Source organism: Eschscholzia californica, unplaced genomic scaffold (assembly GCF_041429995.1).
Source record: "Eschscholzia californica isolate CP2 unplaced genomic scaffold, dmEscCali1.0.p SCAF_5, whole genome shotgun sequence".
Classification (NCBI taxonomy): domain Eukaryota; kingdom Viridiplantae; phylum Streptophyta; class Magnoliopsida; order Ranunculales; family Papaveraceae; genus Eschscholzia; species Eschscholzia californica.
The window spans coordinates 25841242-25864567 of NW_028238472.1; the positions used below are offsets into that span (position 1 = coordinate 25841242).

Below are 23326 nucleotides of genomic sequence, written 5' to 3' on the forward strand. Positions count from 1 at the left end.
TCATTTGCTTCTAAAACGACTAACTCCTTGCTTGTCTTCTTCAAGTAGCTGAAGAAGCTCTCGGCCAAACAAAGATGGGACCAGCACCTCCTCTCCCACAACAGGACCATTCTTGGAAAGCCAATCAGCAACTTGATTAACTTCTCTGAACACATGCTTGATAGAGCAACTCACAAACCCAGCCATTAGCTCTTTAATCTTCCTTTCCAACCCAACAGCTCTCCATGGAGGAACAGGCTCCACTGATCTAAGTAAGTCACAAGCAGACTTAGAATCAGTGGCAATAACCACTTTTGACAAATGCAGCGCCTTAGCCAATCTCAGCCCAGCTTCTATACCTTGAAGCTCGTGATAAATGACTGAAGAAGGAACTGAAACACCTCTAGCAGCAACAAGAGCCTCTCCTTTATGGTTTCTCAAAATGCAGCCATACCCAGCATTGGTTGGAGAGAAAGCACCATCTGAGTTAATCAAGACTACATCCCTCTCTGGACCCTGCCACACACATTCAATAACAACAGCTGTTACAAAAGAAAAGACTAAGTTCCATTCAGCTGCAACCTTCCTGCTCCTCACAGTGTCAATCACTTTGACATTACTGGCCATCATTTTCATCCTTAAATCAGAGATAATGAGAGAAAGAACCATTTCTCTACTATGAGCAGCTTCTTGGTGGAGCCTTCTGTTTCTTTCCCACCAAATATGATAAAGAAACCCATTAAAAGTGAGCCTGCCCATCAAAGCTATTCCATTCTTACCTTTAAATACATTGGCAATCCAATCCACCTCCCTCTCCCAATCATGAATAGTCACCTTAACAATACCAAACATATGAAGCAACATGTTCCAAACAAAGGAGGAGAAAGGACATTGAAGAAAAGATGAAACTCATCCTCACTAGCAGAACCACACAGCTCACACAAGGGATCCACCTCAATTCCCCAAAATAACAATTTGCACTTGGTTTTCAAACCTCCTCTCAGAGCAACCCATGCAATAAAACTATGTCTGGGGATGTGATGAGAAAACCACACCAACCTATGCCAAGAAAAGATTGGACCATTAATCCAAACTCGTGTTTGATGCAAGATCTATTCAAAGAAGAACTGTGTAGAAAAAATAATGGCAGTTCATAGTCGTTTCTCTCTCTATTAAGCCATTTTGGGGAATAAACATGGCTTTCCTACAGGCACCTTAAAGAAATCCAATAACTACCTCAAAGAAGCCTAATAAATATCTCAAAGCAGTCCAATAGTAAATTTCCTTTTAAAGGCACCCTATAATTTCCCAGGCTCTACCAAACACTTGAAAGTTTGATTTCACATGTCAAAGAATTGACTTTCTTACCCATTAGAAAAATTTGGATTTTCTTACTCAGACATTCCTGCGTATCAAACGGACCCTTAGTGTTTTTTTTTAGTTAATTCCTATTTGGCCCCCTACTTTGTGACCAGCTTCAAATATGTCCTCCAAATTTCTGTAAATTCAAATATGACCCCTTATTTTCACACAAATGCCATAACTACCCCTCCTATTAATGTATTTTCAAAATAAAATAAAAAAGAAAACCTAAGTTCCACCTCACCTCAGCTCACTTGGGTGGAGCGTTTTCTTGGGGTCTTTTCCGACAGCTTTATTTCCTTTTTTCTAGGGTTTGGCGGCGGCGGCGGTGCTGGCGTCTGGGAGACAGTTGCGGTTGATGCCTCCTTCCCACCTGGAGGGAGGGGATTTTGATCCTGGAGCTCAGGAATCGAAGGAGACGAAGGTGAAAGCTTCTGCTGCTCATGGTGGGGGTGAGAGCTGGGCTTCTCTGTTTCGTAAGGGTGAAAAACAATCTCGGTCTAAGTTGGAGTTCTCTCCATCTATGTTGAATGAGGCTGGTGTTCCTGAGATTGGACTCGAAGAGTTTGAAGAGGTGATCAAAGAATGTGAGAATCTGCTTACTGGTTCATTTGTGGGGAATCGATTATCTTTTCATGTGGTTCGTCGAATCCTCCTTGCACGATGAAAGCCGAAAGGTAATATGATTCTGATTGTTCATGGTGATTCTGCTTATTTGATTTGATTTTCGTTGGAGGAAGATAGGCAGAGGGTTCTAGAAATGGAGCCTTTCTTTATTGCTAACAAATTATTTATTGTGAGACCTTGGGATTTGTTCATAGAGGATGCTATTGCTTCAATGGATACGTTGCCTGTGTGGGCGTGCCTTCGAGGGGTTCCTATGTTTCTCTGGAACCCTAAGGGACTTGCTAGGATTGCGAGTCAAATTTGGAGGCCAATAATGTTGGATGAGCCAACTGAGAAGAGAACTAGGATTGGTTATGCGAGAGTCTGTATAGAAATTTCTAAGGACTGTACTATGCCTGAGGTTCTTACTTTCATGGTGAGAGGGGAGAGGGAGTTTGAGGCACGAGTTGAGTATTCCTGGAGGCCACTAAAGTGCTTGAATTGTGGCTCCTTTGGTCATGCTAGGGGGAAATGTAGGGAACCTGTTCGACGAAATGTCCAAGAGAATTTAGATGTTGAGATGGATGCAGCTGCTAATATTCCTAAAGAGCAGGGTTCAGCCAAAGTTGTTGCTCGTGCCCAAGGTCTGAAACCTCAAGAGGTCTCCCTTGCTAAGAGCTCCTCTCTCATTAATAACACTTGTGTACAGGAGAAACTACATCTTGGGGTGTTGCCTGCAAAAAGTGCTATTGATGAGGCTTCATCATCTTCTCCTGCTCTGCCAGGGGGTGATGGATGAGGGTGGCTGGACAGAGGTTAAATCTAAGAAGAATATTAAGAGTGAGGGCACTAGGAGAGCTTTTGTGCCTATAAACCAGGAAGAAGGTGGGAAATTAAAGGCTTCCAAGAGACAGTGTATAGTTTTTTTTTTTTTTTTTTTTTTTTTGCATATATCAGCAGGTTTAAGGAAAACCTGAAACCAAAAGCAAAATAACTACACAATCATCAACAGAAAAAACCCATACAAGCCCCAACAACCCAACAAAAACATATGGTCCCATAAGAAGATTACAACCATAAAGACAAACATAAGAAGAAGAAAACCACCATCAAAAGAAACACTTCTTCATCTCTGTCTTATTCTAAGAAGACCCAATCTATCATCCATAGCAACAGCCTTCATAGCATCACTAAGGTCCCCTGCTGCAAGCTGCTCCATTCCTTCAGCTGTCCTAGCCTTAGACAATAAGTCAGCAAGTTGATTCACCTCTCTAAAAACATGATCAATACTGAAAGCACTAAATTTGGCTATGCTACATTTGATACTTCTCCAAACCTTCAAGGACTGCCAAGGAGGAACTGCATCAAGTTTGTTTACCAGCTCACAAGCCCACTTAGAATCAGTAGCCACCTGCACCTTATCAAAACCATAAGCCAAGGCAGTTGCCAAGCCAACATCAATGGCCTGCAGCTCATGATGAATGACACTGACAGGAGAAGTCCCTGCTTGAACAGCACACACAATCTCACCTGCAAAGTCCCTCAAGACACACCCAAAACCAGCCTGATCAGCACTATAAGAACCATCAGTGTTGATCAAGATAAACCCAGGCTTAGGAGCAATCCAGGAACAAGGAATGAGTTTAGGAAGCACAGCAGTCAAGTGAAGATTCCAATTTCTAGCAATAACATCCAATCTAGGATTACTAACAGTGCTACCAGTGTATAGTTGATGCTGGAGGGAAGGAAAATATGAATGCTACTGGTAAAGGAGTGGAAATATGGATTTGGGAGATGGTGTAGGTTTTGTTGGTGTTGCTAACAGGGTTGCATTATTTGGTAAAGGAGTTGTTGGACCTCAAGGGGGACTATTTGGAAGGGGAGAGCTTCTTCTAGAATTCTTCATGATTAGTGTGGGTTTTTGGAATGTGAGGGGTCTTAATGATTCCCTCAGAAGGAAGGAGGTGGTTAAGTTTATTAGAAGTAATGGTTTGAGTTTTTGTGCTGTTTTGGAGACTAGAGTGGAGGTTAAGCAAGTGCTTATGCCAACTTGGGAGTGGGATAATAACTATTGTTGTGATAAGTTAGGAAGAGAGTGGATTTTGTGGGACACAAGTCAGTTGTCTGTCTCTGTTTGTGCTAAAACAGATCAGGTGGTGACTTCTCAAGTGAATTTGAAGGATGGGAGGTCTTTCCTGCTCTCTTGTGTTTATGCTAGGAACCTAGCCTTGGAAAGAAAGGAGCTATGGAGTGAGTTGAGAAGAGTGGCTGGTATTTGTAGTGGCCCTTGGATGGTGATGGGTGATTTTAATTGTGTGCTAAAAGTGGATGAAAAAGTGGGTGGTGCTGTGCTTCATCAAGGTGGCCTAAGGGACTTTGGTGATTGTGTGGAGGATGCTAATTTGTTTGATTGTCCTTTTTCAGGTAACTTCTTCACTTGGACCAATTCCCAAGGTGGGAATAGGTGTATTTCTGAAAAATTGGATAGGGCCTTGGTTAACATTGAATGGAGCCAGGAGTTTACTAATGCTAAGGCTGATTTCCTTAATCCTGGGGTGTCTGGTCACTCTTCTTGTGTAGTTTCTCTTTTTGAGAGGGAGAAGGTAGGGCCAAGGCCCTTTAAGTTTTTCAACTGTTGGACAGAGGAGGAAGATTTTTTGAAGATTGTTAAGAAGGCTTGGGATTTTGAGATCAATGGGAATCCAATGTTCAGGTTGGTCTGTAAGCTTAAGAGAGTAAAAGATGCTCTTAAGATTTGGCAGAAGGAGAGATTCTCTGGTATTTCTGACCAGGTAGTGCATGCTAGAAGGAGAATGGATGAGTGCCAATCCCAGTTACAGAAGAATCCTCTTGTGGAAGAGCTTATGGTGGAGGAGAGATTAGTTGTGGCTGATTTCTCTAAGAAGGCCATGATGGAGGAGTCAATGCTCAGGCAGAAATCAAGGGTCCAGAAGATTGAATTGGGGGATAGCAATACTAGATTCTTTCATGCTTCATTGAAAGAAAGAAGATCCAGGAATAATATATCCTTTGTGTATAATTCTTCCAATCAAAAGGTGGTTAGTGCTTCATTGGTGGTTGAGTAATGTGTGAAGTTCTATCAAAAGTTATTGGGGAGACTGATTATCCTAGTGTGCCTCCTGAGCTGTTGGCTGGAATGGAGTTTGAGGAGGTTCTTTCAGATACAGAGGCTGATATGCTGGTTAGGAAAGTGACAAGAGATGATGTTGTACAGAATCTTGCTACTATTGGGATTGATAAAGCTCCTGGTCCAGATGGTTTCACATCTCACTTCTTTAAGTACTGTTGGGACATAGTGGGAGATGACTTCACAGAGGTTGTTCTCAGATTCTTCAATTCAGGCAGGCTTCTTAGGGAGGTAAATTATACCCTTGTGACTTTAATTCCTAAGTCTACTAATGCTTCCAAAGTTAGTGATTTCAGGCATATCTCTTGTTGCAATGTTATCTACAAGTGTATCACTAAGATATTGACTATGAGGATGAAAGAGTGTATCTTCAAGCTTGTTAGTCCTTGTCAATCTGCATTTATTTCTGGAAGGAGTATTCAAGATAATATTCTTCTTGCTCATGAATTGACTAGGGACTATCATAAGTCTTTTGGACCCCCTAGGTGTGCCTACAAGATTGATCTTCAAAAGGCTTATGACTCTATTGAGTGGCCTGCCTTGCTCCTAGTTAAGGAGAAAATGTGATTTCCTTCTAAATTTGGGGCTTGGGTTTTAGCTTGTGTTTCCACTGCTAGCTTTTCCATTATGGTGAATGGTAGCTCCTGTGGTTATATCAAGGGACAAAGGGGGCTGAGACAAGGCTGCCCCATGTCCCCATACCTCTTTGTTCTTGTCATGGAGGTTTTCAATGTGCTGCTTCTCAGGAGATTGGTTGAGGGAAGGTTTAGCTTACATCCTAAATGCCCTAGGCCAGTTGTTACCCACTTAGCATTTGCTGATGATTTGTTGGGTTTCTCTAAAGGTGATATGGGGTCTGTGGAGTCCCTTCATGAAGTCTTAGCTGAGTTTCATGAATGTACTGGATTGAAGGTCAATGTTGGGAAGAGCTCTCTTTATGCTGCTGGATTCTCTGATTCCCTTTTGGCTCAGGTGTCCCTTTGTTTGGGTTTTGAGAGTGGCTCCTTGCCTGTTAGGTATCTTGGGGTGCCTTTGGTATCCACAAGGCTGAAGTACTATGATTGCCTGCCCCTGTTGGATAAGGTCAGGAATAGGATTAAGTCATGGAAGACCAAATACCTTTCTTATGCTGGGAGAGTGGTTGTGATTAAGACTATTCTTCAGAGTATGGTGCTATTTTGGTTTAGTGTCTTTGACCTCCCTAAGAGGGTTATTAAAGAACTGGATGCTATGTTGAGTAAATTCTTGTGGAATGGTGCTGGTGTGGACCTGAAGAGAGCATCTATTGGATGGAGTAAGCTTTGCTTTCCTGTTCAGGAAGGTGGGCTGAGGTTAAGGAATCTGAATATCCTAAACATTGCTTGTTGTTTAAGGCACATGTGGGATATTTTGAATTCTAATAATACATTGTGGGTGGAATGGGTGAAAGCCAATTTGATTAAAAAAAAGGGAATTCTGGCTCATGAGCATTCCTTCTTCTTCTTCATGGGTTTGGAGAAGGTTATTACAGTACATAGGGTATGGGATGAGGTTTGTTGTTCATGTTATAGGCAATGGCAAGTCCACCAGGTTGTGGAAGGACAACTGGCATCCTCTTGGTATTCTTGATAAGTTCTTTTCTGCATATTTCAGATATGATAGCACAATTCATGCTGAGGCTATGGTCAGTTCTTGCATTCTGAATGGTCAGTGGGTGTTGCCTTGGCAATTGACTGTCTTCATAGAGTCTTTTGTTGATATGCTTCATGATGTCTCTATTGATGAGGATAGTAATGATGTCCTTATTTGGAAGGCTATTCAGGTACATTCACTCTTAAAGAGACCTATGAAGCTCTTAGGCCAGTGGGTCAGAGGTTTTCTTGCCATGAGTTGGTTTGGTTTTCCCATAATATCCATAGACACAGTTTTATAGCTTGGTTGGCTCTAAAGGGTGGTCTTAAAACCAAGTGTAAGTTGTTGTTCTGGGGAATTGAAGTTGATCCTGCTTGTGTGTTGTGTGTGCATGGGAGTGAAGATGAGGATCATTTATTTCTCCATTGTAGTTACTCTAAGTTCATTTGGAAGAAACTATTGCATTTACTTGGAATTTACAGAGTTACTATAGGGGATTGGGAGACTGAAGTGGCTTGGTTGTCCACTGTTCTGAAAGGAAGAGATGGCCTAGCTTTGCTGGGAAAGCTTGCCTTTTGTTCTTTCATTTACCATATCTGGTGGGAAAGGAACAATAGGGTTCATCAACATGGCTCTCTGAGTAAGGAGGTAGTGGTCCAACAGATTATAATGGATGTTAGGCTTAAGATGAATGATGTCCAAGAGCTAGCAGCACCTTGGAGGATTGATTTGAAGTTTGTTCAGGTGAGAACAGTGGAGTGCCAGTGGCTGGGACCTCCTCCAGGTACTGTCCTTATTAACACTGATGGGGCCTTCTCCTTGGATACAGCTGGCTATGGTTGTATTTTAAGAGATGCTGATGGTTCTGTTCTTTGTGCTGGTCATGGCAAGGCCGAGCCTAGGTCGGTTATGTACCATGAGCTCCAAGCAATTGAATTGGGATTAAGGTTGGCTATGGGTTTATCCTTGACAAGAGTGGTGATAGCTACAGACTCTATGTCAACCAAAGCATTGTTAAATGCTAAGGTTCTCAAGCCCCCTTGGAGGCTTCATCACTTGTGCAGGAAAATTAAGAAGTTGATGGGGTCGTTTGGGAGTTGTTCGATTCAACATGTTTTTCGTGAAGTCAATTTTGCTGCAGATTGGCTGTCAAAGAATGTCCCTAGCTGTGGTGAGCTGATCCTTAGGCCGAGCGAGCTGAGTTTGGAGCTGAGGCAAATCATTGAGGAAGACAGGATGGGCATTATAAGAGTTAGGCATACATGATTGTAATTTGTTTTGAGTTCTCTTTTTTGGACGGTTGGGCTTTTTTTGATGTCTTATTTTGTCGGAGGAGTTGTTTTACTCCTTGTGGTATTGGTTGATTGGTTTTTGTAGTATTTTGTGGGTCAGGCTCCCTTTGCCTCCTGATCTATGCAAAAAAAAGAAAAAAAATTCCACCTCACTTCCCTCTCCAAGTCACCACTCTCTGTTCCGGTCTGTTGAAGAACATATTTAGAGAGAGAGATGAGTGAATTTTTTTTTTTTTTTAAGTTTGAAGGTCGCCGGCCGGAAAACTTTCATCGAAGAAGAGAGTGGTGACTTGGAGAGAGTGGTGACTTGGAGAGAGAGGTGACGTGGAGAGAGATGATTGGTGGAGAGGGAAGTGAGGTGGAATTTAGGTTTTTTTATTTTATTTTATTTTGAAAATACATTGATAGGAGGGGTAGTTATGACATTCTTCTGAAAATAGGGGGCCATATTTGAATTTACAGAAATTTGGGGGCCATATTTGAAGCTGGTCACAAAGTAGGGGCCAAATAGGAATTAACTTTTTTTAGAAATATAGGAAGGGAGCGGCTAAAGCACTCATTCAACCTGTTGTTGGCACCTGCCCTCTATTAGCAACGGGTACGGATGTTCAGGAGGCACCGCAAACACCCACCAGTCACTATCCAATCTCGCGCCTAAATTTCCACCCTTCTCATTCTGCCCTAATTTTGAAACCGAGAGCTGCTGAGACCGAGAAAGAGAGAAAACAATCATTTCTACTCGATTTCTTCATCTTCTTCCCAAATTTCTTGCTCGAACAATAAGTTCTTTCACCTCTCGACCTTTCTCTTGCACACCTTGCTTCGTTCGTGGTGTAGAAGGACCTTCAATCTTCATTTTAGGTAAGATTATAAATTTTTAGTTTTTCTTCGATTCATCTTAGTAAAGGAAGCTTATTTGTGATTTACATGTTAATAATCCTATGAAGTACTTGTATGATGTTTGTTTATGGAAAATTTGTAGTGATTTGGGTTGAATACTTTCGATTGTAAATTTGTGTACAATCGGACTAGAACCAGTCCAAACTGGTTCAGAAAGGTCAGTCTGAACTGGTCGGAGAGATCAGTCTGAACAGAGTGTGTCTTGTTCCATTCCCTTATTTATGTTTTCTTAGTTGTGTTTATTCTCCACCCTAGGTTATTCCTTTATTTCCATGGCTGAGCGTGTTCATCGCTTTCGAAGACAGACCCAAATTGTACCACCTAACTTAATGGGAATCAGATGCAGATTATATGATTGGTTTCGTACTGTCTCCCATCTCAGGGTACAAAACCCTCTCTTTCGAAAATCGTGTCAAAAACAGTGGTTAGGATCAACAAGTGTATTTGTACTTATGTTTTAGCCGGATGGGGTTAACAGGTGTATCACTTCACTTAATCTCAATAGATACGCACATGTTTGGGAAACGTTGGAGATGATGAAGGCTCAACAACCCCTTCCTAATATTCCGACTACCTCTCAGGCAACTCAGCAATCTCAACCTTCAGAGAGTCAGAGGAAGCAAGTTACACATAAAACATTTGTGAGAAATAGGTTAAGAAAAGAAGCGTAAGGAACTGGGTTAATTTTTTGGATTATATTTAGGATGACATTGGATGTTGATATTCTGGATGATATTTAGGACGACATTTTGGATGTTGATATTTTAGATGTTTTTGGATGTTTTGGATGGATCTTGTGGTTGAATGATATGGTAATTTAAGTTTTTTTTGCATTAATGAGCAGGGAGGAAAGGGCCCAGACACAGAACAAGGAAACAAGCAAAAACTACAAGCAAAAACTACAAACAAAAAGCAAAGAAGCTAAACAAGCCTACCAACATTTCCTCAATCTCACGACCTACTTTATCATCATTTACAATACGCTCAAATTCAGTAGGTAAAAGGCCCAGGTCCAACTCAACTTCACCCTCAGGCCTCAACTTAGCCAAGAAATCCGCAGCCATATTTACTTCACGCACCACATGCCGGATCTTGCAACTATGGAATCCAGCCCAAAGAACCTTAATACTTAGCCAAATATGCCAAGCATTCCAAGGAGGCAGCCTCGAGAAATCAGAGAGCAACAGCTGCACCATCATAGAATCAGTCGCAATCACAACACTGTCATTATGGTGGGAATGAGCCAACCTCAACCCAAACTCAACACCTTGGAGCTCATGAACATCAATGGACTGGGCCAAGGCAGAGAACCTCACCAGCAGCATTTCAAATCAAAACCCCATATCCAGCTGAATCAGCATTCAGAGAACCATCTGTACTAATCAGTACATAGCCTTGAGGAGGGCCTTCCCATTTGTAACCTTTGGTCTTAGGCTTACTTAAGACTACATTCAAGTTCCACTTCTCAGCAAACAAAAGATTAGAGGCATTATCTTCTAACCTGCACCCCCAAGCTGCTGCCTTTATTCTTACTTCATCAATCATAATGTTGTAGAGGACATTAACAGTGAGAGCCTTGGCCCTAAATACCCTATGATTCCTTTCTCTCCACACATGGTAAAAGAAAGAGTTGAACACAAGTCTGCCTACTCTAGCCAAAATGGAACCTCCATGAAAATGAGACCCGCACCAATCCACCTCAGCCTCTAAAGACCCCAAACAAGCTCTCTGGAAACCCAGAGCACTAAGCAGTCTGTGCCAAAGAGTCTGAGAAAAGCAGCATTCAAAAAAGAGATGAAACTCAGTTTCTGCACCTAAACCACAAATACCACAACTCTCCACCACATCCATTCCCCACTGTCTAAGCCTCACCCTAGTCTTCAACCCATTGTTTAGCACCAACCAAGTGATAAAGCAATGTTTGGCAATACAATTAGAAAACCATAAAAGTTGCTTCCAAGGAACCTCCTGGCCAGAGAGTCTAATGGCTTCATAGGTGTTCTTCAAAGAGAAGACACCATTGGAACTAACTGTCCACACCACTCTATCAGGAAAATTAGTGTGCAGAGGAACCTTTGATAGCCTAGCAAATACATTAGGCAGCTCATATTTAAGAAAATCAGGGACATACCAGGTACCATGTATAATAAAATCAGCCACTTTGATGTTGTTATGCAAGAAGGAACTATACCTGAACCTTATATCAAAAAGGCCAGAGAGAATACCCAAGGGATGCTAAGGATCAGACCAAAACATAGTGTCCTCCCCATTACCCAAAATGTGAAACATAAGCTGCTGAGCCTTCTCTCTCGCTTCTAGGACCTTCCTCCAACACCAAGAACAATCCTTAGGAGCTTTCATAAGCCAAAAGTTCTGCCCCTTGATCAAATTTTGCTGAACCCATTTGACCCACAAAGTGTCCTTGCTAATAGCCACCTCCCAGACATGTCTGAGGGTAAAAGCTTGATTAAGCACCTCAATGTTCCTGACCCCAAGGCCCCCTTCCTGCTTAGGCAGGCAGATCACTTTGAAGCTCACTGTGGTCCTCTTATGACCCATCTCAATCCCAACCCAAATGAATCTATTGAAAATATAATTTATCTCCTTATACACTCTCTTAGGGAGAATAAAAACTGTCATCCAATAGATAATCATGCTATTAAGAACCACATTCACTAAGAGAAGTCTACCAGCAAAAGACAGGAACCTGGCTTTCCAAGACTGCACTCTGTTCAAAATTCTCTGGATTAAAGGAGCACAATCACTATAAGACAGCCTGGTGGACAGGAGGGGAAGACCCAGGTACCTGACTGGGAGGGCCCCTTCATTAAACCCCAGAACAACCTTAACCTCCATCCTACTAGTGGCATCCATACAAGCAAAGAAAATGGAACTCTTTTGGCAATTAACTGCGAGTCCAGCGCAGAGGAATAACTGATCCAAAACCCTACTGAGAGCTAAAGCCGAAGTTCTATCACCTCTCATAAACACCACTAGGTCGTCATCAGCAAAGCATAGATGAGTGAGCACAGGGTCCTTGCATCTAGGGTGCAAATGAAAATCACCAGCCTCCCTCTTCCTTTGGATAAGCACAGCAAAGACCTCCATCACCATCACAAAGAGATAGGGAGAGATGGGGCAACCCTGCCTCAACCCTCTCTTGCCCTCAAAATAGCCATTGGCAGCCCCATTGACGACAACAGAAAACTTAGGAGTGGAGATACAAACTTCAATCCACTTAACAAATTGGCTGGGCAAGTTAAATTTTCTCAGAATCTTCAAAAGGGATGACCATCTGACAGTATCATAAGCCTTTTGGAGATCAATTTTCACAGCACACCTAGGGGGGCCATCCTTCCTACCATAAGCTCTAATAAGTTCATGAGCAAGCATGATGTTGTCTTGTATAGATAAAAAGCAGATTGATTCTCCCCCACTAGCTTCTCTACCACCTTCTTGAGCCTAACAGTGAGGATCTTAGTGTTATAGATAACATTGCAGCAAGCTAATGGTCTAAAATCACTCATGGTGTTAACATTAGGAACCAAAGAGAGAAGGGTGGCATTAACTTCACCTAAAAGTTTCCCTGACTTAAAAGAAGCTCTGAATTGCTCTAGTGAAATCATCACCCACCACTGACCAACATCTCTTAAAGAAGTAAGAGGAGAAACCATCAGGTTCTGGGGCCTTGTCTGAACCAATATGGTAATTTAAGTTGGTGTAATTATTATTTTTTATTTCCAGAACGAGTCCCAGTCTGAACAGGAAAAACACTAAAACCCAGGGCTCCATGTTTTTTTTTGATAATGATAAGTGGGAGAAGCCCGAACGAATACAAAGAAATAAGAAAGCAAAAAAAAAACAGCAAAGAATTCAAAATCACATCATTTCATTAACCCCACCCTTTCCTCATTCTCACTGTCCCTCTAGAGTCCGCATTAACAATGTTAACGGTGATAATATCAAAACCCGGGGCTCTATGTTTTGGGTCGGAGGGGTCAGTCCGAACTGGTTTTGCCTGACCCAGTCCGAACGGTGATAACATCAAAACCCGAGGCCTCCCAATTTGGGTCGGAGGGGACAGTCCGAACAGAGAAAATACCAAAACCCGGGGCTTCCTATTTTAGACTGGAGGGGACAGTCCGAACAGTGATGGTACCAAACCCGAACAGTCAACGGGTGCTAACAGATTTTTTGAGTCAAACAATATTGACCAAGTCAATCTCTTCTAGAAGGTGCTAACAACAGGTTGAACGGGTGCTTCTAGCCGCTCCCATATAGGAAATGGTAGTGAGCGCCAACAACTCTTGGTTGGAGTGGTAAGAGGTATAATCTTCCACCTAGAGGTCAAGGGTTCGAGGCACACGCTGAACAATTAAAAAAAAAATGGTAGTAAGCAAAGTTGTCAATGACAATGTAAGTTTTTTTTTGCATTGATGAGCAGGGTTTAAAGGGCCCAGACAAGGAAACAAGCAAAAAAGCATACAAGGAACCAAAAAGAAACAAGGAAACAGAAAACAGACTATACAATCAATTCCAAAATTTTCTTAATCTCACCCTACCCCTGCTGTCATCCAAAGTAATCATGCTCAGGTAAGGAGGTAGCTTAGTGGGATCAAACTCAATCTCACCAATGGGCTTCATGCTAGCTAAGAGATGTGCCTGGTTGACCTCTCTATACACATGCAAATCTGAAAAGAGACTCGTGTATAAAGAGGTTCCAAGTTGATGCCAAGCTCGCTCCATCCCAAAACTTGGAACAAACCACGCCTTAGAAGTAAAACATATAAGAATTGCTCCTAAAATATCAACAAATGTTATGAGAATGAATCACATAAAAGACATGACCACATACAAATCTACCACTAACATGGGTATACACGATTGCATTGAGCTATGCAATTAGCCTTTGATTCTCTTGATTTCTTACAAGAACACGAGTTATGTCTCGTGGAGGGTTTCCAGAGATGATACCCACAAACATCAAGACCCATCTCAATCGGCCTAACGATCATAAAGCAAAAGACGAAAGATTTGGGGGTCAACCCAAAGAAAGCTATATACAAATGATAATCATCTCACAACTATGTACAAACTATAAAGTTCAAGTAAGATGATTGAAGAAATAAGTCATCCCCAAACTTAGTGGATGCATGGTCCACTAAGTAAGCATAAACGCTAGGGGCGACGACTAAGAAGTCATCAAAAGGATCGACATATAAATGAAGGGCTAAGAGGTCAGTCGAAGGCAAAAAGTCATTTGCAAGCTTAGTTGATAGAACATCCACTAAGTCCATAGACATTCTAGGAAAGACGACTGAAATGTCCCAAAAGGGATCAACGACCGAGTCTGAGATCACGTGAAAGGTTGAACTGGACTCTAAGGGTAAGGCAATAGGCTGGACCAAGTCAAGGTCCATGGTTTCCTTAGGTAAATGGTCCGACAAACTATACAATATGTCTCTAGGTACTATGTCATTGATGTCCTCAAAGGCATTTAAAGCCTCATAGTCATCTATAATATCATGTCTGGCATCTAAGACTGACTCCCTACAAGTGTCGAAAATCGAAAAGTTCAAAAGAATGTCATCCCCAAACTTGTTCATAGAGCCATCATCCCGAATCTCAAAGTCTAATGTAGTCCTATCATGATGAGACGACACATGGTGAGGAAACGAGACAACAAGGTTATCAGTTTGTTCAAGTTCTTGGGTCCTCTCAGTTGATTCGTCGACATTTAACTTTTTTTTTTGGTATAAATCAGCAGGCTAAGGGAGCCAGACCCAAAAAACATCAGACAATACAAAGAGGCCTAGCCTATGCCCTTAAGAGGATCGACATTTAACTTAGTACTAGGGTTAGACGTATTACCCTCGCCATCGGACCTAGTACCCTCTTGAGTTAGGGGTGGTAAAACCCCGTCCTCGTCGGCTAATAACTGTGGAGCAATCATCTCTAATTGATGATTTAGAGACTCAAACCTCTGATGTAACTCTTGTCGCATTTGAATCTGCGTCTGTTGAAATCGATCTTGTGTCTCTTCAAGTTGTAACATCATTTCAGTCAAACGACTCGCAGACTCTAATTGAGAACTATCTTCAAGAGTCTCTTCATGATAAGGCTCACAGGTGTAATGAGATGAAGACTCTTGATAATAACTCCCACCATACACGCTAGGATGATACCTACCTCTAAAGTCATTTGTCTCAGAAAAGTGTGAAATGTAAGGTCTCTCATACATATTTGGTGTCGGACCATATTCATCACTAATCTGATCGTCTCTACACATCCATCGGTATTCTCCTAGGGTCATACGAGATCTGTCATGCTCAAATGGTCTATTCCCCTCACTAATGGGAACTAACAATTATAGAACTAAACAATCGCACACAAGTAAGAAGGAAGAGATAGAATGCGATACTATCGACTTTTCGCTTTACTTCTCGATTCCTTCCTTTCCTTCGCTCCTATGTCTCTTCTGGCTATTTCCTTGAAATGGTACCCTAAAAAAATACACTTAAGAAAATAGAAAAACAAATAAAGCAAAAATGTCTAAGTAAGAAATTAACCCTAAAAACAAGCAAACGATATCCAAACTACTAAACCTATCCCCGGCAGCGGCGCCAAAAACTTGATAGGCCTAAAATAGGTCTATTCCCGCAAGTATACGGGATCAAGTTATAGTATGTTAGTAAATTCGTGAATCGTCCCAAGGGATAGGTAGGCAACTTCGGATATTGAAGGCGAGTTTAACCCAATAATCAAGATGTCAATAGCTACTTAGACTAAAACACACACACACCCCACTTCATAAATTTGACCATTGATTAGTAAGAAATAAGAGAACAAATAAAACTAATTAAACTATCTAAGAGAGAGGTGAGAAGATATCTAAGGTTATAAAATCCACCGCATAATTTCACTTTATAAAACAAGTACTTAATTACTTAAATCTCTTTTGTATTTACACGGGATCCAATATAATAAACTATTTGGATTCCGGATGATGTTCTAGGTAAAACAATTTTATAATTACTAATTCTAATTGTCTTCCTTATAGAGATTCGGATCGCTTAACTATTATTCATCATCTAAAAAGCATATTCCATCTAACAACTTAACGAAAGTATGAAATATCTAATTATGAGGTACGAGTAATGGAAAAAAAATCCGATCCATATAGATAAACAATCAATAGACATTAAAGCACATCAAGGGATTTAATTAATCAAGAACAAGTATTACAAAGATCAAAATGGGTTTCATCTACAACCTTAGATTGCTACATTAACTATACATAGAATCTAGAGTAGCATACATTGGTATTGTAAAATAAATGAAAATACTAAGAAATTAATGGAAAGAAATCAACAAGAATCTTCAAAATCCATATACTCATGTATCTCCATTTTGTCCGAGATTTGCTCCATTTGTCATCAAGAATTTTACTCCAAGAATTCCATGTAATAGCTATTTTATTGCCACCCAAATAAGAAAAAAGAAGGAAAAGGAAGAAATTAGATGTAGAAAGAAGAGATGAAGGGGGATAAAAATGATAGAAGAATATGGAAGAAAGAAGGAGATGATTATTAATGGAAGAATAATAGTGGTAGAGAGGAAGTAGTAGTAGTAGTAGTAGAGAAAGATGGATTGAGAGGGTTTTCAACACTACAAAAACGAAGACCATTTATGACGGAAAAGATCCGTCGAAAATAGATATAAAGCCGTCGGAAAAGACTTCTTCCGACGACGCAGGGCCGTCGCAAAGTGGTCGGAAATGGAGGCGACGGAAATAGTATTTCCGACGACGTGGGTCGTCGAAAATAGATTCTTTTACGACGACTAACTTAAAGAAAGGCGTCGTAAAAGATTCTCGTAAATGTCAACCTGCCACGACTTATTCCCGATGGTTTGTTTTTGATAATCCGTCGGAAAATAGTGACACGCTATTCCCGACGGCTCCTATCCGACGTAAATACTCAATTTTTTTTTTTTTTAAATTTAATTTTGTTTTTTCCGCTGCTGCTGCAGCAGCAGCAGCAGCATTATCAATTCATAAAGCTGCTGGCAAAAATAACATAAACCAAACATTGACAAGAATAACAAATTAAAAGTATCGGATATTTCATTACTGAAGTCATATACATAAAAAGTAATGAAGTCGAAAACTAATAAAACTATTGGTTTCATACAAGCATAATACCGTAAAATAACAAAGTCCCTAAGTAATGTAAACGATAAAACCAACCGAGTCAAAATCGAGGCTGAGATTCAAAAATCCAATTGACATTCCATTCAACACCACAAACGACTCGAGATATCATGGTAACTGCATTAACATACATACAAAATGAAGTTAGTAAGTGTGTTATGATTTGAAACTAGCAATTATGTGAAATTCGACCAAGGCAAACTAAATCCTTATAAAAGTATCTTTACTAAACCTGAACTAAACATGAGACTCTGAAATTCGACCAAGGCAAACTAAGTAGATATAGATGGTAAAACTGCTTTGCAGTATGCAACAGATTCATCTTTAAGTGATGAAGAGGTTCTCATACTTTTAACGGACACAGATAGATAGAATCACTTTCAAATAGGATCGAAAAAATTATGTGTAGTTTAATGGTATGAACTGTTTTGTACTAAGTTTCCACTATCTTGTCAAAGAAGTGATTCGAGTGGAACCGTTTCTTTTGGGTGTGTTTTGGTGTCCTTTTATATCATAAAAGGAGATACTTTTGCAAATTGGTTGGGTGTAATAGTAATTAACGTAATAAAAATATAAGTTAATTATACCTGCGACGATGAACTTGCAGTGTGTGACTGCATGAATCTCTTAAATAACTCCATCTCTTCTTTCAAAGCCTCAAATTCATCCATCTTCACTTTCATAGCCTCAACTTCTGCCGTTAATGTTTTGTTTTTCTCCGTTAAATCCTTAATGACACCCGAAGATGACTGGCGACCCCATATGTCTTTTGGTTTTACCATTGGAAGACACCGAATACGACCACCTCTCTCACGTCCCATGACGGTGCCAAATACGTCATTCGGGCTTGGCGAGTCGTCAAAAAAACCTATAACCTAAATTCTCAACAAAAAAACCTATAACCTAAATTCTCAACAAGATTTTGGTACTAATAATTCACATGTAATGGAAAAAGAAGTGAACTGAGCTACCCTAATGATGAAGTACCTAATTAAAGTAGTAGAAAACTTGAAATACCCACAAAATTTCAGAATCAAAATTGACAAACAATCAATCGAAACCCTAAGAACTAGAAATCAAAATAGGAAACATTTAGGGGAAAATCTAACCTGCTATTTAGATCTACAGAACCAGGTCCTAGAGAGAGACTTCAATCCTGGTTAATTAGGGAAAAATCAAATGAAGAACCAAAAATTAGAGAGAGAGGGCGTTGGTTTACCTTGACGAACTTTTTTTTTTGAAACCGAAACTTGAAAATCCAAGCTTAACCCTAACCTAGTAGTACAACTTGAAAATCCAAGCTTAACCCTAACCTAGTAGTACAACTTGAAAATCCAAGCTTAACCCTAACCTAGTAGTACAACTTGAAAATCCAAGCTTAACCCTAAAAATCAACAATGGAAAAACAAAGATGGAGAGAGAGAGGGCGTTGGTTTACCTGACCCTAAAAATCAACTTGAATAATTTTCGTGGAGAGAGAATAGAGAAGAAAGAGGGAAGGAAAGAGAAAGTAGCGTTTGGGTCTAAGGTCATCTACTTCCGACCAACGAGTCGACGAAAATAGTTTTCGCGGAAAATATTTCCGCGAAAATTTGGCGGAAAATATTTCCGCGAAAATTTGGCGGAAAATGTTCGCGCCAAGAAACTCAAGAAATTATTTCCTCTTCCGATGGAGAAAATCTAAACCCGTCATATTTGGGTCTTTTTCTGACGACATAAAGAGTCGTCGGAACAGTGTCATTTCTCCAAATAACAAATTAAGTATTTTCGTCGGAAGGTCAGTGTAAACTCGTCGTTAATACCACATACTTTCGTCGGAAGTTAGAAATTCCGTCGGAAATAATTGAATTTCCGACGGTAAGTACGAACTCCGTCGGAAATATGAGCTTTTTCCGACCAGTTTTCTTCATGCCGTCGGAAATAGTCCGTCATAAATAGCACGTCACTTTGTAGTGCAAGTCTAGTCTCAAATGAAGGAGAATGAGCTATTAAATAGGTTGGGCAACAAGGGTTTTGGGTAAAATGGGGATCTTTTGCTTCTTGCTATACAAGAAATGGAATTAATTGTTTGTGGGTTATTTTGGGTTACACAAGAGAAAAGGACGACAGTTGTCCAAAGTAGAGTGAGTGGGGACAATAAAGGAGGGTTAAAAAGGTAATTTCGGTTTAAAAAGGATAAACCCTGGAGCAAAAGACGCCTGCGCACTAAGTGGTTGTGAATAGATGATTCAGTGTAGCTCGGTATAAGCTATTAAGCCGCGGTAGGGACACCGGCCGTCGGATGAGATTTAGAGGAAACAAATGGCAAAGATTAAAACATATGGTCGAGGACTACGGAAGTATCTTGCAACTGAGTTACACTGGATCTTCCTCTTTAGGGTTTGTTTCAATGCTTAACGGGAATACCACAATAAGATACTCCACATCCCAGGTCGTGCCACGTCACCTTGTTGTGTCCCACCAGCCAGAATGGTGACCGAAATGATCCCACCAGTCAACATTTTGACTTCATCTTTGCCTTTGCATATTTCACTCATTCGGACTCCGAATTGACTTCCGTTTTCTTCTACGGGCTCGTATTGGACTCTACTTTGTACCCATGCACTGACCTTGACCAAATTACCAGAATATCCTTGAATCCAAATGACCAAAATACCCTTTATGCATATTTTTCTCGTTTTTAACCATTTTCACTCCTAACTCCTCAAAAGAAAACCAACCATTTTATTATAATAAAGACTTGAAACGAACTAACTCGACTAAATTAAACGACTCAGATGGGACATTTTCATGACCCATCAAACCCCTTTAGAATTCACTCTCCAAACTACCTTATCCTTTTCAGCAACCTGGATGTGAACTTCAAGAAGTCTAGAGAACACCTCAGGCAGCTGATAGTATAACCAATCAGGAACATGCCATTCCCCATCTCTAATGAACTCTGAGACTTTAATGTTTAAATGCAAATAAGAGCTGTATCTGAACTGAGATTCAGACCTATCAATAAGGGGCCCCAAAGGGTGCCAAGAGTCAGTCCAAAAGAGTGTCATCCCCATTACCAAGTATATGGACCAGGAACTGTTGGGTGCATTTCCTGCCCTCAAGTACCTTCCTCCAACACCATGAGCAATCTTTAGGAGCCTCCATGAGCAAAAAATTATGATTCTTAATAAGGTTACTTTGAACCCACTTAACCCACAAAGTATCTTTGTTTGTAGCAACCTCCCAAACATGCCTGAGGGTGAAAGCCAGGTTGAGGGTTTCAAGGTCCCTAATCCCCAACCCTCCCTCATCTTTACTAAGGCACATGGTTTTCCACTTCTCTTTGTGCTAAGCTCAATCCCAGACCATATGAATCTATTAAGGATACTATCGATCTCTTTGTATACTCTCTTGGGCAGCACAAACACAGACATTCAATAAATATGCATACTATTAAGCACCACATTAACAAGCAAGAGGCTATCTGCAAATGTAAGGTACCTAGCGTTCCAAGACTGAGCTTTATTGGAAATCCTCTGAATAAGTGGAATACAATCAGAGTAAGAGAGCCTAGTGGACAATGAGGGCAACCCAAGATACCTTACAGGTAAGGAGCCCTCCTGGAAACCCAAAATATCCATGAGGTCCCTCCTGCAATCCTCATCCACACAAGCAAAGAAGACAGAGCTCTTCCTGCCATTCACTGCTAACCCAGTGCAGAGAAGAAGCTCCTCCAAGACCTCTCTCAGAGCAACAGCAGAGGCCCTATTAGCCTTCATAAAAACCATCAAATCATCAGCAAAACATAAATGTGTCACAATGGGGCTCTTACATATAGGGTGCAAGTGGAAGTCACCAGAAGCCTGCTTCTTAAAGGGAAGAACAACAAAAACTTCCATCATCATAACAAAAAGGTAGGGGGAAATGGGACACCCCTGCCTGAGACCCCTCTTCCCTAAAAAATAACCATTAGCAGCACCATTCACCACCACAGAAAACTTAGGAGTGGTAATGCAAACCTCAATCCATTAGACAAACCTATCAGGCAGACCACACTTACTAAGAATTTTCAAAAGGGAGCTCCACCTCACTGTGTCATAAGCCTTTTGCAAATCAATCTTGACTGTGCACCTAGGCTGACCATCTTTCCTACCATAAGCCCTAACCAATTCATGAGCAAGCATAATGTTATCCTGTATAGATCTACCTGAGATAAAAGCAGATTGATTCTCACTAACTAGAGTCTTAACCACCTTCTTGAGTCTGACAGTAAGGATCCTAGTAATAGTCTTGTAAATCACATTGCAACAGGCAATATGCCTAAAATCAGTCATAGAGTTGACATTAGGGACTTTAGGGACCAAGGACAAGAGGGTAGCATTAACTTCACCTAGCAGCTTCCCTGTCTTGAAGAAGTTGAGGATAGCTCTAGTAAAATCATCTCCACCACTGACCAGCATCTCTTGAAGAAATAAGAGCAAAAACCATCAGGACCAGGGGCCTTGTCAGAGCCAATAGTGGAGAGAGCATAAGTAACCTCAACCCTGGTTACTGGCTCCAATAACACATCTCCACTTCTATTAGGCATTTCAAGAGAAATAATATGATCTTTGTTGTAAATAGGAAAAGCTTCGGAAGCTGCTAAGTTATATACATGATCGTCCATTATAACTGCCCTAATATCTTTGGCTATGTACTGAATTTCGCCGGCGGGAGAATTAGTGAGGAACCATTTAGCGATCTCCTTTTTCTGATCGTCGTTAATGACAATGTAAGTTCCACCCAAGACTTGATCAAAACAAGTTGACCATGTATGGCTAGAGGCAATGAAAATCCACTTTAATCTCCATTAAACATGCGCCAATTTTCCATCCAGCGACCGTCAACTAATTATTTTCTTCTTTTTGCTTCATCTTCTTTTAGTCTCTCTTGATTTCCATCATCTATTCTGGCAAAAGAGGCACCGCTAGTCGAAATCTGGTTTGGATAGATCCAAAACTCTTTCGTCTTGTGAGACCCTTCTGCTATATCTAGGATTTCTATGGTTGATAACATTAAACATGTTTTGGGCGTTGAAGGAGTTATGATTTTAAATCATGTTCTTAGGCTTTTGAAATCAGGAAGTGGATTTGTAATGAAAAAAGCTTGTATTGCTCTAGCAATAGAGGTACTGAGAAATCATGAAAGTGGATTCGTAAAGGAAAAAAAGCTTGTTTTGGTTGATAGCAATAAAATTGTATTGCTCTAGCATCAGTGGTTTTGAAATCAAGAAATGGGTACTGCAGAAAGGGCACTAAGAAATCTCGTTGGATTTCCTGAAACCAAAGCAGAATTTTATTTAGGAAAAAACAGTTCATTGAGCTTAAGAAAATTCAATTGATTGTTTCTGTAACTTCGCATAAAAATATGAGAGTTTGAAGCTTTTAATAATTACAGAAGGTGGGATAGACCCTTTAAAGAATTTCTGGGTTCATCTCTACAGTAAGAGGTTTCTCTTTGTGGATCTAGGGTTTGTCCGACCCCATGATCTGGCGGGAGAGAGGAAAGAAGTGAGAGAACAAGAAGAAAGATAGAAAAATAATTGTGGGGCAAAGGATGTCAGCCGGTGTGACCTTTTGCCGGAGGAGAAGGAAGATGGGCATTGGCAGCATTGCCTCATAAACAAAAAATTGCACTTTAAACAAACTATTGCCTTTAACAGCTTTGGACATTGCATATTTGCTACAAGAAGATTCTTAATAAAACCGTCACAAATAACAACTATCAACGACGATTTTTTAGCTGTCGTACCCAACTGTCAGTAATAATATCTCCGACGACAGTTCTGGCGACGAATTTAACTCCGTTGTTGAACACCATTAATGACGGAATTTTACCGTCACTAAAACTGTTCTTGTTCGTGGTGAAGGAGATGATAACTTTGAAAAAGAATATAAATGTCAGAACCAAGCCTTGGGAGAACCATGCCTCGTGTACTAAATTTTTTGTTTTCCAACAAAAACCACCCTAATATTTAATATTGAGGCATTGCTCAAGCCTTCAAAGAAAAATGAGTTATGTTCAAATGATTATGTGATACCCATTTAAGATTGATCAAAATTCCAATAATCTGCCATTCGAATCCATCCTTCCTGATCCTTGTCAGCCGACAAACACGCAGATTCCAAATCTTTGATCCTTGTCAGCCGACAAACACACAGATTCCAAATCTTTGATAATTTCCTGTGTTTTGGT

At 40.6% G+C, this 23326-nt stretch overlaps 3 protein-coding genes and 1 long non-coding RNA gene across 4 annotated transcripts; 1 reads left to right on the top strand and 3 right to left on the bottom strand.

Moving 5' to 3' along the window:
- On the bottom strand, positions 1-843 carry LOC147537995 (uncharacterized). The gene has a single exon (XM_086642910.1). It carries the CDS (start codon positions 841-843, stop codon positions 1-3), a length of 843 nt encoding a protein of 280 aa, XP_086499036.1.
- A 4879-nt stretch (positions 844-5722) lies between these two features.
- LOC147537996 (uncharacterized) lies at positions 5723-7972 on the top strand. The gene is made up of 3 exons (XM_086642911.1): positions 5723-6426; positions 6728-6896; positions 7025-7972. Exons 1-3 carry the CDS (start codon positions 5723-5725, stop codon positions 7970-7972), a joined length of 1821 nt encoding a protein of 606 aa, XP_086499037.1.
- Positions 7973-16998: 9026 nt separating this feature from the next.
- Positions 16999-17850, bottom strand: LOC147537997 (uncharacterized). The gene is made up of 2 exons (XR_015225954.1): positions 17698-17850; positions 16999-17227 (listed from the first exon to the last, which is right to left on the bottom strand). It is a non-coding gene; the product is annotated as an uncharacterized LOC147537997 (long non-coding RNA).
- Positions 17851-20526: 2676 nt separating this feature from the next.
- LOC147537998 (uncharacterized) lies at positions 20527-21758 on the bottom strand. Its single transcript, XM_086642912.1, has 3 exons — positions 21547-21758; positions 21184-21412; positions 20527-20865 (listed from the first exon to the last, which is right to left on the bottom strand). The coding sequence occupies exons 1-3, from the start codon at positions 21756-21758 to the stop codon at positions 20527-20529; spliced, it is 780 nt and encodes a 259-aa protein (XP_086499038.1).
- Between the last annotated feature and the right edge of the window lie 1568 nt (positions 21759-23326).

What these genes read in the sequence shown, in the direction of transcription:
- LOC147537995 (XM_086642910.1), bottom strand. Translation starts at nt 843, where the DNA reads ATGTTGCTTCATATGTTTGGTATTGTTAAGGTGACTATTCATGATTGG.
- LOC147537998 (XM_086642912.1), bottom strand. Translation starts at nt 21,758, where the DNA reads ATGGACGATCATGTATATAACTTAGCAGCTTCCGAAGCTTTTCCTATT. An exon ending in TATTTCTTCAAGAGATGCTG is followed by an intron (nt 21,413 to 21,546) that starts GTCAGTGGTGGA and finishes GACTGATTTTAG; the next exon opens with GCATATTGCCTGTTGCAATG. An exon ending in TGCAAAAGGCTTATGACACA is followed by an intron (nt 20,866 to 21,183) that starts GTGAGGTGGAGC and finishes GTTTTTATGAAG; the next exon opens with GCTAATAGGGCCTCTGCTGT.
- LOC147537996 (XM_086642911.1), top strand. Translation starts at nt 5,723, where the DNA reads ATGGTGAATGGTAGCTCCTGTGGTTATATCAAGGGACAAAGGGGGCTG. An exon ending in GTTCAGGAAGGTGGGCTGAG is followed by an intron (nt 6,427 to 6,727) that starts GTTAAGGAATCT and finishes TGCATATTTCAG; the next exon opens with ATATGATAGCACAATTCATG. An exon ending in TTATTTGGAAGGCTATTCAG is followed by an intron (nt 6,897 to 7,024) that starts GTACATTCACTC and finishes TTGGCTCTAAAG; the next exon opens with GGTGGTCTTAAAACCAAGTG.